Consider the following 14,945-nt stretch of genomic DNA (forward strand, 5'->3'; position numbering starts at 1 on the left):
ACCAAGTCAGTTATTGGATACACTGTAGATCATGTGAAAGAATTATGAAGGCTTGTTCTAACCCTTCATTGCACAAAGTCACCAATGTATGTCAGCCTACAGAAGAAGGAAATGTGTGCTTGGTCAAATTATTTGAGGAAAAAAATCTTAATATAACATGAAACAATTTAATTTCACTGATCTCAAAGGCTGGTTATAGTCAGAAGGTTTATACCAGGGGTTTGGAGTTGTAGAGTATCTCAAAATAGTCTGGTGCTTATTGTTCTACAGTTTGCGTTGACATAGTCTGAGGTACGTATATGTGGTAGAAAGTTTATCTCTGTGAGAGGCTGACCTCTGCCACGGTGCTGTGAGGTTGGAGTGTGGGAGGTGTTGGGGGGCCCGGGTGAGGGGTGGCAGAGCAGCGGTTTGCTGTGTCTCACTTTCCATATGCCAGGAAGAGAGGGGAGCAGTATTCCTCTCTGACGGTGTGTGTCGCTGACGCTGGGATATAAATATCCGTCTTTGAATAAGAGAGCTGCTGAGGGAGGGCTGTGGCGCCAGGGCAGAGCGGAGTGCCAGGCAGCCTTCCCGGGTACTGGAGAAGGATAGGGAAAGAGAGAGAGGCTCCAGCTTTCTGCACACGCTGTACAGAAAAATGCATTATGGAAGAGAAAAAATTTAGAAACTCTTTCAATATCATTTATTCATGGTCGCTCTGAAGCTACCTCTCCACATGAAGGGAGAGGGCAGTAAATACGAAAGAGAATAGGCCTAATCTAGTATCATGGCTGCATGCACAGTGAGCAGGAGAGGGGGCTGGGTGGAAGAGGCCACACTAAGCTCACTAAATACACCGCAGAGTCTTCAAGTCTTGGCTAGCTGCTACACCCTTCCTGTGCTGGGTTTCATGCTAGAACATTTGGGATCAACAAGGCCTCACAGACTAGCATACTGCTACCTCCTAGTGCCCCGGGCCGGGCCTCACGCTGGCGCCCCGGGCCGGGCCTCACGCTGGCGCCCCGAGCCGGGCCTCACGCTGGCGCCCCGGGCCGGGCCTCACGCTGGCGCCCCGGGCCGGGCCTCACGCTGGCGCCCCGGGCCGGGCCTCACGCTGGCGCCCCGGGCTGCCATATTTCTCAAGGGGTAGCTCAGGTTTGGCCGGGAGTCCCAACGTTTCTCTCCACTGGTTACACAGCAAAGACCTGTGCATGCTGCTTGCATTGTGCAATACAGGCCAAAATAGTTTTCCCAAAGTTGTTATACACTGGGTGGATTCATGTTACTGATCTCAACGCATCAAGATGTACCAGTCAGGAATGTGTTTGATCAGCTGCATGTGCTAACCCTAACTCCACAGCGTTGATCACTGTCTCTGTCACTCTTTGGAATTGGCAGGGTATGTTTGATGCCCTCCTCTTTCAAGGCAGAGCGGGCCTAGAGCTCAGGGATTATCCCCCATTGAAACTGCAGTGGACATGGAATTGTTGAAAATGGGTTACTTGGTAAACTTCTAATGGGACAGTTGTGGGGCCGAGCTTGAATTTATGTGAAGTTGATTGTCCAGGTGCTAACTCCCATCCCCCATCTTTCTCTCTTGGCAGACGGTTGATGACGATGCAATAGAAGCGTGAATGAGGTTTGGCGTGGCGATAGCTGAACGATGCCCAAGGGTGGGGGTTCTAAAACCCCCCAACTGGAAGACTTCCCTCTTAACACTGACATGGTGGAGAAGCAGAGTGGGAAGAAGGTAAGGAACATGCGCACACACACGCTACACTGACTAACCCAACAGACACTTGGATGAAGACACATAGATACACGCCCCTTGTCCGCTACAGCTTCTGAATTTTGCATCTGTAGGTCATGCCCTTATTAAACACTAACAGTCATTCTAAACATATTAAGAAGCTCGATAGGGGTTGGCTAGGAGCCAATTGTTGCTTTGTCAAGATTATTTCTCATGGCTGACATTGAGGTTGGCTATAGATGGAAAAGTATATGATGATAGAAACAGGGTTTTGACAAAACCCTTAAAATATAGTTAAATGGATCATACAAAACCTTTTAATTTGAAATGTATTTTTTCCCCACCTGTAAGCTCTCTGAAACAGATATACACCGATCAGTGGGTTGGATATATTAGGCAGCAAATGAACATTCTGCCCTCAAAGTTTCTATCTTAGAAGCAGGAAAAATGCATAAGGATTTCAGCGACTTTGACAAGGGCCAAATTGGGATGGGTAGATGACTGGGTCAGAGCATCTCCAAAACTACAGCCCTTGAGGGTTGTTTCCGGTCTGCAGTGTTCAGTACTTATCAATAGTGGTCCAAGGAAGGACAAGTGACGATCCGGCAAGCTGGCAGAGGCAGTGTGATACTTTGTGCAATGTTCTGCTGGGAAACCTTGGGTCCTGCCATTCATGTGGATGTTACTTTGACACCATCTACCTAAGCATTGTTGCAGCCCATTTGCACCCTCTCATGGCAGCGGGACTTCGCTGATGGCATTGATGTCTTTCAGCAGGATAATGCACCCTGCCGCAAAAGCATAAATGGTTCAGGAATGGTTTGAGGAGCACAACGAGTACAGGGTGTTGACTTGGCCTCCAAATTCTCCAGATCTCAATCCAATCGAGCATCTGTGGGATGTGCTGGACAAACAGGTCTGATCCATGGAGGTCCCACCTCCCAACATGCAGGACTTGAAGGATCTGCTGCTAATGTCTTGGTGCCAGATACCACAGCACACCTTCAGAGGTCTAGTGAAGTCCGGGCTCTTTTGGCGGCAAAAGGAGGACCTACACAATATTCGGCAGGTGGTCATAATGTTATGGCTCATTGGTGTATGTACTGTGTTGAATGCATCACCTACCCCTCCCATAATGCTCTTCATTCATGTCCGTTGAAGTAGTCAGTCTTCTTGCTCTGTGAATTTAGATCATGCATCATGCAATGTTAAGGTGCTGGGCAGGCAGGTGAGGCCGGGATATAGACCTACATTTACCCTGACCGTCAAACAGACCAAACATGATGCACTACCTCATAGGTGTTGGTACCCAAATTCGGTGTTGATAGAGATCTAGATTTTGTAGGTGTATAGGCCCCTACATTTTATTGTTGGATAGGTCCCCAGATTCTGTTGTTGGATAGGTCCCCAGATTCTGTTGTTGGATAGGTCCCCAGATTCTGTTGTTGGATAGGTCCCCAGATTCTGTTGTTGGATAGGTCCCCAGATTCTGTTGTTGGATAGGTCCCCAGATTCTGTTGTTGGATAGGTCCAATAGTATATAAGTCCCTTGATTCTACAGTTGTATGGGTCACTATATTCTGTAGTTGGATAGGTCCTATGATTCGATTGTTTAATAGGTCCCTAGGTTCTGTAGTTTATAGGTCCTCGGGCTTGACATTAACACTTGTCCGGGACATGTAACAAAAATAGTCTGGCAAGCGGAAGGTAGATTGCCCTTGTCCAAATGGATAAGTCAAAGAAATCCTTATTTGACCCTAAGTACTGAGATTCAGGCTTGGTAGCTTTAATTCTCTTTTTTGTCAGAGGATCCTTGTGTGTGATTGGTCTTGCCACATATTTACCAATTTGTGTTCTTCAAACACATCGTATTCTGAGTGAGTCTGATTAAGAACGTGAGATGGCTAATGTTCTTCCTTTCAGTTAAAGTTGTTTGTGCCTTCTTCCGACTGCCAGTTGGTCAAATACACAGGGCTTTTACTTCGCTTCGACCGCAACTACAGGTTTTCTGTAACAAACCTTTATCTGCGAAACGTTAGGAAGGCTGACAAATCTTGAATACACCAGCGCTAAAAAGTTTGCATATCCTTGGAGAATTGGTAACATATGTCCCCTTTCTAAAGAAAACATGAGTGAGCAGGGGAAACGTGTATTTTATTTCTTATGCGATTCACATTCAACTGCAGGTCATAACAGAATAGCGCAATCATAAAACAAAACATGGCAACAAGGAAAAATAAAAGTAAAAAAATGAACTGACCCCTGTTCAAAAGTCTGCATACCCTTAGTTCTTAATACTGTGTATTGCCCCCTTTAGCATCAATGACTGTGTGCAGTCTTTTGTAATAGTTGTCTATGATTTCTCCTGTATTTCTCCTGAGTTTACCTGTGGGTTTTTCTTTGTATCCCAAACAATTACTCTGGCAGTTTTGGCTGAAATCTTTCTTGGTCTACCTGACCTTGGCTTGGTATCAAGAGATCCCCAAATGTTCCACTTCTTCATAAGTGATTTAACAGTACTGACTGGCATTTCCGGGCTTCGGATATGTTTTTATATCCTTTTCCATCTTTATAAAGTTCCATTACCTTGTTATGCATGTCTTTTGACAGTTCTTTTCTGCTCCCCATGGCTCAGTATCCAGCCTGCTCAGTGCATCCATGTAAGAGCTAACAAATTGACTGTTTATACACAAGCACTAATTGCAATTAGTGTTTTTGTGTGTAACTGTGTGTCATTAAAAAGACCAAACATTCAAGGGTATTTAATCTTTTGATCAGAGCCCATTTGGGTGATTTCTGTTAACATTATGATTTTAAAAGGAACCGAACAACTGTGATGTTAAATGGCTTCATATGATCAGTCCTATTTTCAAAATCAATGCCAAATTTCACAATTTCTACCAAGTTATACAAACTTTTGAGCACAACTGTACATCGACTAGAGGTCAATCAATAGTGGATTTTTAAAGGCTGATATAATAACAATAATTTGGAGCAGAAAAAAGCAGATAGCCGTTTAATCAGCTGATACCACCCCCACACTGTTGGAAATTTAATTATCTTTGACTTTATCAGAAACAGGATACCTGTTGAATGGAACATCTAAGTAAAAGTAAATACCTAAATAAACAAATCTGGAACTGAACATCAAACTGATTCTAATATGCAAAATAACACTGTGGGTTGGAGCTATATCATAGTTTATGTTGGCCTCTTCACTGTTAATATGGTTGTTAATTTAAGACACCAAGGAAAGTTTTGAGTTAGGAACAGAAGCATTCAATTTGCAGTGGTCCCTTAATTTTAACCCTTCTTTTCTTCACTGAAAACATTCATTTTCTACTTATTTGGAAAGGAAAGAAAAAGGTGCAGTGGTCTCTAAACAGCTGTAGAACTCAAACGCTATGATCCAACAAATATATTTTATATAAATTAGTCAACCGAATTATCTCCTGACAATTCTGGTGAAATGTGCATATAGGCTACAACTAGGGCTGTCAGAATTATTACATTACAATAATTTGAGTCAGTTTGCAATTATTTTAGACAACTTTCTTTTTGCACAATATTTGGATTACAAAATCATGTTTCCAATCTGAATAAGGGATTTTGAAACCATTGTTAGAAACGTCTCAACAAATACCATGCAAATGATGTCAGTTTCCATAGGATGTCTAAGCCGTGGTTGCAGAAGAGCGTTTGACAGCTCTGCCTGAAGTTAGAGGCGCAGATGATTTACTGAAACTCATTGGCTTCTAAATTTCAGTATGTTTAAACCTAGTTTAGGATTGTTTTGCAATGCACCATAATGTAGCCTAATTTCACAACATTATTATTTAATAGAAAACACATTTCAGTTGCTTATTTTTCGGATCAGCTGATCGACAAAAAAAACACAAACTGAATTTCCTAATTAGATAATGCACATTAAAATATATGGATATACATATGTTGTCCCATTGCATATTAAACATGTATGCTGGCCTTGCTGCTGGAGTGTGCAGCTTTTGAATTTCATGCCACGCTTAGTCACATGAACAAACTCAGTTAATTCTTACTGAAATAGTGGAGGTTCGCTGTTTTCTTGGCAACAGATTGTATAGGTCACACAATATTTGGCTATTTAATATGCTATTAATGTATTTATTTGCTGTATTTCCCATCGAACATTTGGGCCATTGATATTTTCAGCTGCCGGACAACTACATGATGTGATACCGGCAAAAAGACAGCATATGTCGGCTAACATAAACTCTGAGCTGTGAATACATCCTGAAGAACATCCTGAAGTGTGATTTGGTGGATTACATTGTTGGAAAGAATTATGTTCTACAATGAGCGACGCTGTTCTTTGATTTATCAATGGCCAGGAAGGATTACTTCTGTTGCGCGTCCCCTTATATTGTAATGCAATTCTTACAAACCATTAATGTTCTTGCATATTCCCGGGGTAAGGAGGACCCTAAAGTGTGCGTTTTAATTTCATGAATGGATAGTTATATGGCTGGAGTATTTGGAAGAATGAACGCTACATTGGTAAGTAAAGTTAAAATTAAATGGTTTCTTTTCCTCCCTGTCTTGTATCGTGAAAAGGGAAGGTGTTGACCGTGTTGCATTATATATTTGAACTTTTGTGGGAAGAAAACTGAAAACCGATACCACTTGAATGCCACTTGCCAGCCTTGCTGTACAATCAGCGATCCAACGTTCAACCCATGACCGCAAGGTTTAGCCCACGTTTTCTAACCCTATCACCAGAATAATACTTTGAAGTCTTCATGGGGTGGGGAATTGCTTTCTGAGTAAAATATCTCTGATTTTGTCTACATTTAAAATTTTAAGTCTGTTGCACATTTATGGTAGCCCCTCTCCAGCACACTGAGTGCTAGCGCTCATGTCTCATGAAATCAAGTGTGCCATTCTATGGGGTCTTTAACATTTGTTTAGATTACTGTGAGGAGTTCATCACAAACACACATTTTCAGCAAAAGTGGCCCCCAAATGATCAGATATGGCCACTGGGCTGTAGTTGTGCTAGGCTGGCACTTACCTCTAGCCAAATTCTAACAATCATGGTTCAAAACACAGAGCACATGCTTTCAGCAGAGTAGCAGTTATCTTCAGTCTAATGCATTAATAATGTCAGTCTATAACCAATAACCTTATCATGCTCATAAAAACAAATAATGCTGTATTAAGTTAACTTTCATTTAAATATAACAGATCTCAGGTTCTATACACAGGGACATTAACTTGACTTCATGTATGGAGCCTCCGGCTCATCGCACGGTGATGTAAGTCGCAACTGATCGGCCAATATCGGAGCCAAGTTCTGCCGATAGCTATTGTTTCTAAAATGTCCTTTTGGCACAGATTAATCGGCCAAAGAATTAATCTGTCTTCCACTAACATCGAATCTCATTAAGGGTTGGCAAAAGCCTGTTTCTTGTCAACAAAAGCATGTGTATAATGTCTATTGACTACAATTCGTGGGGGTTGAATATACATTTTTAGAAGCCCTGTGCAGAGAATATCCTGTATCAATCCTCAGTTTTTGACATTGTTTTGTTTAAAAGCTTTCTGGTATTTCACTGTTAGTGTTTAAAATGCAACTGCTAGCAAAGACTAGTTGGATTCAAGCTAGCGAGTGACAGATACATTCTCTAACAGAGGCAAGCTCTTTGACTCTGTTACCATGGTAACATATTTGTCCTTGAAGTGGCAGCTGACATTTTAGTTAAGAGTCACATAAGTTGAAGGGATTTTTGCAACATGTGAAATTGCTTCTTCCTGGGAATATGCATTTTATTCTTCTATTTATTTTATTTGTCAAAGTTATTTTGGCTGGTAAGAGCCACATTGCTCTATACTGGTAGAACTAATTGTTACTTTGAGGCTCTGTTTTATAGTCAGGTGATGGTGCTTTCTATTGAGTTATATTATATACACACACCCAGCTGAAGAGGGTAGGAAAATGAGAGGAGAATTGGTGTGGGCCATGTCTGAATTTTACATTCTTAGTCACTACATCCTTAATGCCCTGGTGATGGCCTTGGGGGCCTCGCAAATGAAGCACCCCTTTAGGTCAAGGAGAAACTAGCCATGGGTCTCCAGAATAAACTTTTTGATAGGTCCCTAGATTCTATATTAGACCCCTGAAAATAATGTAATTGTCTCATGTGGATTGACAGAGCAGTAGATTAATCTATGTGAACAAAGATAACAATAACTGATGCAATATCCGGTGGTGTTGTTGCTCCACATGTTTTTCTGACTGGGGACTAGGGAGAGGTTCCAGTCGTGTTTTTTGTCAGGTAGTGGGGGGAGATTTACCGTTAAGCTGCATCCGAAGCCACCCTGCGTGTTTTTGTGTACGTGTGTCTATCCATGCTGGCAACAGTCCGCTCAGACATAGGATGATGAGGTCATGCTCATCGCTGGGTCAGCAGCCTCGCCGCAGAGTGGTGCGTGTTTGGTGTGTACAGCCTTCCGCACAGGATTGCATCAGACTCTGGGAGGGAGGGAGTTAAGGAGAGAGGGAGAGGAGGAGTGCAGGCACAGGGAGGGAGTTGAGGAGAGAGGGAAAGGAGGAGTGCAGGCACAGGGAGGGAGGGAGTTAGGGAAAGGAGGAGTGCAGGCACAGGGAGGGAGTTGAGGAGAGCGGGAAAGGAGGAGTGCAGGCACGGAGGGAGTTGAGGAGAGCGGGAAAGGAGGAGTGCAGGCACAGGGAGGGAGTTGAGGAGAGCGGGAAAGGAGGAGTGCAGGCACAGGGAGGGAGTTGAGGGGAGAGGGAGAGGCAGAGTGCAGGCACAGGGAGGGAGGGAGTTGAGGAGAGAGGGAGAGGCAGAGGGAGGGAGGGAGGGAGGGAGTTGAGGGGAGAGGGAGAGGCAGAGTGCAGGCAGAGGGAGGGAGGGAGTTGAGAGGAGAGGGAGAGGCAGAGTGCAGGCAGAGGGGGGGAGGGAGGGAGTTGAGGAGAGAGGGGGAGGGAGGGAGGGAGGGAGTTGAGGGGAGAGGGAGAGGCAGAGTGCAGGCAGAGGGAGGGAGGGAGTTGAGAGGAGAGGGAGAGGCAGAGGGAGGGAGGGAGTTGAGAGGAGAGGGAGAGGCAGAGGGAGGGAGGGAGTTGAGGGGAGAGGGAGAGGCAGAGTGCAGGCGCAGGGAGGGAGGGAGTTGAGGAGAGAGGGAGAGGCAGAGGGAGGGAGGGAGTTGAGGAGAGAGGGAGAGGCAGAGTGCAGGCGCAGGGAGGGAGAGCATTGCTAGGAGACCAGTAAACACGGTCTCTCATGAAGCAATCTCTGAAGCTGTGGCTCACAGCTGTCTTTTAATTCAGGTCTCTGTTCTCCATATGTCACAGCAATGCTAGCTCTGCCTTGTGCTAACGCCTCTGTCTGGCTTGGTTGGTATGTGTTGTTGTGCAAAACCTGTGTGTGCGTGTGTGAGAGAGCTTTCTGTACACTTGCTGCGTGTACTGTGTTTGGGAATTCCTCCTACATGTATGCATTCTCTCTCTCTGGTGTACAGAGTTAGTGCCAAGCTCTGAGCGGCAGGAAGTGGTTGCTGTGTGTCTACTGTGTACTGTAAGGGTGACATCATAGTCTCTGTACTGTGGGAGGGCAGGGGGCGGGGCTTTGCAGTCTACAGCAGTGGAAACTAGCCTGAGAAAGGAAATTCTGCTGCTACTTTGAACTTCTTCTATATGGCCTGATCACGTCCTTCATCCCAGATATGTGAATTTAAACAGCCACCTACACAAAAAGCTCTTTAATTAGCCTTCCTAACCAGCGACAGCACCCAGCCAACCACTCAGCTGCTCTGGCCCTCTTAAATCTAGTGGTTACAGAACCAGCATATTACATAAGCTTTTATTTATTTATTTCTGGTTTTATAATCACAAATGCTTTTTTTTCTTCATTGTAACAGTCATTAAAATCTGGGTTCACTGAGTTTTTTTTAACTGCGACTGCAAACTAAAACCATCCAGAGTTAGTTTACAGGCATGGTATTTTAATATACTGTATAAGCAATCTACCAAAGACAAAAGAGACAAATATGCGATTTTTCTTGTCTTTGAAGCACTGTTTACTCTGACCCTACCTTATGAATTGTTTGCCAGCTCTCCCTGCTCCCAAGAGCTAAGTTAGTGGGTGTCTGTGTGAAACCCGGGCATATCGGCCCAGTGATGAGCTGATTCTGATGCATGGCCCTTTAATAGTGGTCTTGTGGACCAGGCAGGCCCAGGGAGAGGCAGTGCCATGCTGTGTTGTGTAGACAGAATGTCAGGCGGCGGGAGCCCATGGTGCCGGAGCAGGCCGATGGGGGACGGGGGGTGACGTCTGGGGGACGGGGGGGGCACAGGGGGCCTCGGGTTGGGGGGGGCCTCTGGTGGGGCAAGGGGGGGGCCTCTGGTGGGTTCCAGTTACCATGAACCACAGACCTCGGCAGTGTTGCAGCTCTCCCCCGTCCTTTCTCTCACTCTCCCCCATCCTTTCTCTCACTCTCCCCATCTGGGACTGGCCGCCTCTCTGCGGCCGCAGAGCCAAGAGGAAATTCCATGGAAAAGTCACGCTCTGCAAAGCCCCTAATCGCTGGAAGTCTTTGGGCCGACAGAAGCTGCAGGCGAAGGCTATGGGATATACAGCTGCAGCCCGTCTGTCTCTGCTTGTGTCCCTATGTGTCCTGTCCTGGGTTGGACTGGGTCTCTGTCAGGGTGTCCCTTATGCAGCTGAGGGGGGTTTTAACATAAGATTGATGCTTGGCACTCCTAGAGTACATTTTACCAGTGTCCTCCCATATTGGACTTTTCTGTTTTCTGTTGTATTACTGAAATACTGTATCTCCGTTAATATTGTATGATTCTCTCTGCAGGTATAGCTATGGAATATATTGTTAATGTTTTGTTTTTATATTTTCCAGGATAAAGATAAAGTATTGTCAAACAAGACTCCGAAATTGGACCGCAGCGATGGTGTCAAAGAGATGAAAGAGAAGGCGCCCAAGAGGAAGCTTCCCTTCACGGTTGGAGCCAATGGAGACCAGAAAGATTCAGACTCAGGTAAGTGACTGGCAGGGGACGGGCTGTTACAGCACTTCCTCAGCCAGGAAGTGTTGTTGCCTGATTGGTGAAGGTGTTTGTGCTGAAAGGTCTGAATAAGGAGCTCCTGCAGGCTGTTTCTTTCAGTTAGCTGTGATTTAACAGGGTTCAACTGGCGTCCATCGTTGAAGAGAAGGCCACACAGAACCTGGATAGATTAAGTGAGGATTTGTCCAACACGTGGGCCTAAAATGGACTGAGGTCATGCCGTCAATCACTGGTGTTTTCTTTAATAAGTGAGAGTAAAGGGTACTACTGTTCCAGCTTGTTTAGCTTGAGCTTTGAGGATGTTGAGATGATTTGTTGATGACGGTCTGTAATAGCGTGCCGACATGTAAGCCACATCTGTGTGCAGGGTTATCAGGTAGGTTTGAAATACTGCCGCCAACTTCAGGTCTTTTTTTCTTTCAGAAATGCAGAGCCGTGGTGGTGGTGTTGTTGTTTTTGTTCTTGTGATGTCGGCTGGCTTTTTTGCAACATTGCTTTCAAGCTTGGAGTTCTCGTTTGTTAAGATATGTAGAAAGTGTTTTCATTGCAGCTTTAGTAGCCACATCGGGATTCGAACATGTCCACAGTCATCGCTGAGTCACTGGTTGTGTGCTTTTTTTTGTGCTTGGACACTGATGGTAGAGATCCTGGAACCTGTTAGCAGGCTGCTGGGGGAGAAGTTCTGCCTTGGTGTGGATGGACCGTGGCTTCCTTCATGCTGCCTGCTAAACAGGCCAGAAGTGGGGCTGGAGCCCAGATTGGATGGATGGCAAGTAACTGCCTGAAGGAGTGGAGTATTGAACCTCACTGAGGATATGGAGGAAAGTGCCGGCTGGGCTGGACCAGTTATGTAAGCAGTACAGTGAGTACAGTGTCTTGATCTGACCTCCTGAAGGAGAGCTTCACATTCCTCCACCCTGTGGTCATCCTCGTCGTCGTCAGCACAGAGTGGAACAAAACGACACAGAGAGGGAGAGGCTGATGAAACAGAATCCTCTTTAATGACTTTGTAGCTGTTTTCCCTCTCTGCCTCTGTCTTGGGGTATAGCTCCTTAGTTGCTCTGTAAAGGGACTTAACCCTCTTTTGTTTCCACGGGGCTGCTGGGAGATTACAGCCCTGTGCTTCCTGCTCCTCGTGCTTGTGTGCTGATAGAGTTCAGACTCAGGCTGTGCTATGTGGGCGTTGGACTGTACTCACTGTGGTTTCACATGGCGTCCGTAACACACATTACCATAGTCTTTGTCAAATGTAGTGTTTAGAAGCTCTAGCTTGGGGCAGCTAAAGGAGACGGTTGATTTGTAGCATAATATTTGCTTTTTGGAAAATGGTGTTCAGCTTTATAAGATGGGTAAGGAGTGCCCTTCACATGGCTATGTTTGGTGCAAGCTGACAGTACAGGGCACAGGAAACTCCTATAACATGAGGCCTAGGTCCTTTAGTGCATCTTCCTGTGAAATACATGGTTCAAACATTTTGTAACTAGGGAATTGCTGTGTTCTGCATGTGGGCTGTGTCGTAAAACTCTCCAAACCCTTTGCTGTTAGAACTGTGATAGGTATGTATTAGTGCTCTCAAACTAGGCTATTAAAAATAATGAATCGGGATTAGTTGCAGGATTTTCTGTAGTTAATCACAAAGTGTTTAATTTGCTTACTTTTGGCCCTGAATTTATTTTACGTAAGGCAGTGCTTTGATTGAAAGGGACGGAAACAAAATGTGCTGTACAGTATATTGAGTTTGGCCCATAGATATAAAGCAGTAGGCCTATAACGTTTCTGTATTTTTCGGCTTGATAACATTATACAACAGCCCTGTTTGCTCCCCGTTGGCATGACGTTGAATATTTAAACAATATTATGTTACTGAATGTCTAAATAAATGACTGTTCACTGTGGAACATGAATACAAAAAGCATTGAAGCCTTTCCTGTAGTGTTAGGTCACAGGTCTTTGGCTAGTTCATGTACTGCTTTTGCCAATATATCCATGTTTTCCAACAGCTGCTACCACTAGAATTAGGTAGTTTTTTTACCTGTGAACTACAACCTAAACTGTAGCTGAATGGAACTGAGCTGTTATAATGGAAATCTGTAGGACATTTTAGTTGAAACGAGGAGCGTTTGGTCATCTAGTGTTAGCATAACTAGCTAGCTACTTCTGTAGGCTACTATTGTTTTGCTGTTATCTAAAGAAACACTTGGGAATGTGTTTATGGTTGAATCTAAAAAAAAACATGTTGCTCAAGCTGCACACAGTGGGCGTTGAAGCACCAGAATAGAGGCCGACAGCGCTACTACAGCTGCCAAGAGGGACAGAGTGCCTGCACAGAGCATGTTGTGTCCTGCTAGAAAGGGTCAGCGGAAACACGTGTGCATGAATACAGTTGCTTCCATTTTTTTGTGAAAAAAATAGAGATAAAGCTATTAGAACAATTCTGGATGTAGCTCTGCGGACGCTGATCTGGATGTAGCTCTGCGGACGCTGATCAGGATGTAGCTCTGCGGACGCTGATCTGGATGTAGCTCTGCGGACGCTGATCTGGATGTAGCTCTGCGGACGCTGATCTGGATGTAGCTCTGCGGACGCTGATCTGGATGTAGCTCTGCGGACGCTGATCTGGATGTAGCTCTGCGGACGCTGATCTGGATGTAGCTCTGCGGACGCTGATCTGGATGTAGCTCTGCGGACGCTGATCTGGATGTAGCTCTGCGGACGCTGATCTGGATGTAGCTCTGCGGACGCTGATCTGGATGTAGCTCTGCGGACGCTGATCTGGATGTAGCTCTGCGGACGCTGATCTGGATGTAGCTCTGCGGACGCTGATCTGGATGTAGCTCTGCGGACGCTGATCTGGATGTAGCTCTGCGGACGCTGATCTGGATGTAGCTCTGCGGACGCTGATCTGGATGTAGCTCTGCGGACGCTGATCTGGATGTAGCTCTGCGGACGCTGATCTGGATGTAGCTCTGCGGACGCTGATCTGGATGTAGCGCTGCGGACGCTGATCTGGATGTAGCGCTGCGGACGCTGATCTGGATGTAGCTCTGCGGACGCTGATCTGGATGTAGCTCTGCGGACGCTGATCTGGATGTAGCTCTGCGGACTGTTGTTTCGGAGCGAGCCACAAGGAGTGGGTGGCACATTAGAGACGATGAGCACAGATCTACGGGTGCCCACGCTATGCTAGAACAGGCAGGCTGGCTCACACACTATCATTTCCATGCTAAGACAGGAATACAGGATGCCTGTGCTATCAGCAGGCTTAGTGCTGCTTTTAGCAGGGAGAAGGAGAGAGGGGGAGTCTGTGCTGCTTTAGGCCTTTTCCACCACAGCCCAGATCATCCCTGCCTCCTGCAAACTACTATTATTCAAATCCCTAGAGGGAGGAATGTTTTTGTAATATTTCATCCACTGGGTGATCCACGAATGATTCACTGTTGTGATTTGACTTGATATCACGTTTGCTGAGAGTTCAGTTGTTTCGGGGGCTTCACCACTACCGCCTGCCTATGCTGAGTTCATTAGGTAGGCTAGCATTCACACTGTCTGTCCCAACCTTTTGAAAAGGTTCCTTTGTGTTTCTCCAGACCGTATTTGACCTTGTATTTGCTGTAGTCTACATCAGGAAAGCCCAGTCTACTCTGTACATGAAGATAAGCAGGTCAAGCAGTAAGCGACAGCTCTTTAGTAGGCCACCACAATGTTAGAGAGCCCTTTAATAACTAGATCTCTCTCTGTGTTTGTCTTTCTGTCTCACTCGCTCACCACTAAAGACTAGTTCTGGATTGCCACTTTCTTCTGCTCCTGTCATCGTAGCCAAGCAAAAAGACAAAGCAGTGACACAACATCCTGTGGCCACTTCCTGTCTCTTCCTTCATTTCCTGTTTGCTGGCTGGTTGTGTCAGACTGGGCTGCATAAGAACGGAGTGCTGTCTTCTCTCCCCATCTCCTTCTGGAGAGGGATATGCCTCGTTGTCCCAGGCTACATTTCCCTGAGGCTGAACCTCATACAGGACCTTGAATGTGTCTGGCTCGTATGTGAGGTGTTAATCATGGATCGTAAGGTGGAGGTGTTAATCACGTTAATGTTTCACTATCAGTTTCAGACTCCCAATAGCAGGCAATGGTTTTTACTAATTG

General features: G+C 45.5%; 1 protein-coding gene across 6 annotated transcripts in view; it reads left to right on the plus strand.

Moving 5' to 3' along the window:
• Window positions 1–14,945, plus strand: part of ankrd11 (ankyrin repeat domain 11) — a 117,000-nt gene that overhangs the window by 84,578 nt on the left and 17,477 nt on the right. For 4 of the 6 annotated variants that reach the window (XM_010881554.4, XM_010881545.4, XM_010881562.4 and 1 more), the window contains 2 exons: window positions 1,584–1,729; window positions 10,640–10,778. In XM_010881554.4, the coding sequence (XP_010879856.1) occupies window positions 1,643–1,729; window positions 10,640–10,778 (226 nt within the window). In that variant the 5' untranslated portion in view covers window positions 1,584–1,642. Of the gene's footprint in view, window positions 1–1,583; window positions 1,730–10,639; window positions 10,779–11,447; window positions 11,668–14,945 lie in introns of those variants that run through there. The other 2 variants (XM_013138329.4, XM_010881571.4) reach the window with 2 other exon arrangements.

Source organism: Esox lucius, chromosome 2 (genome assembly GCF_011004845.1).
Source record: "Esox lucius isolate fEsoLuc1 chromosome 2, fEsoLuc1.pri, whole genome shotgun sequence".
Classification (NCBI taxonomy): Eukaryota; Metazoa; Chordata; class Actinopteri; order Esociformes; family Esocidae; genus Esox; species Esox lucius.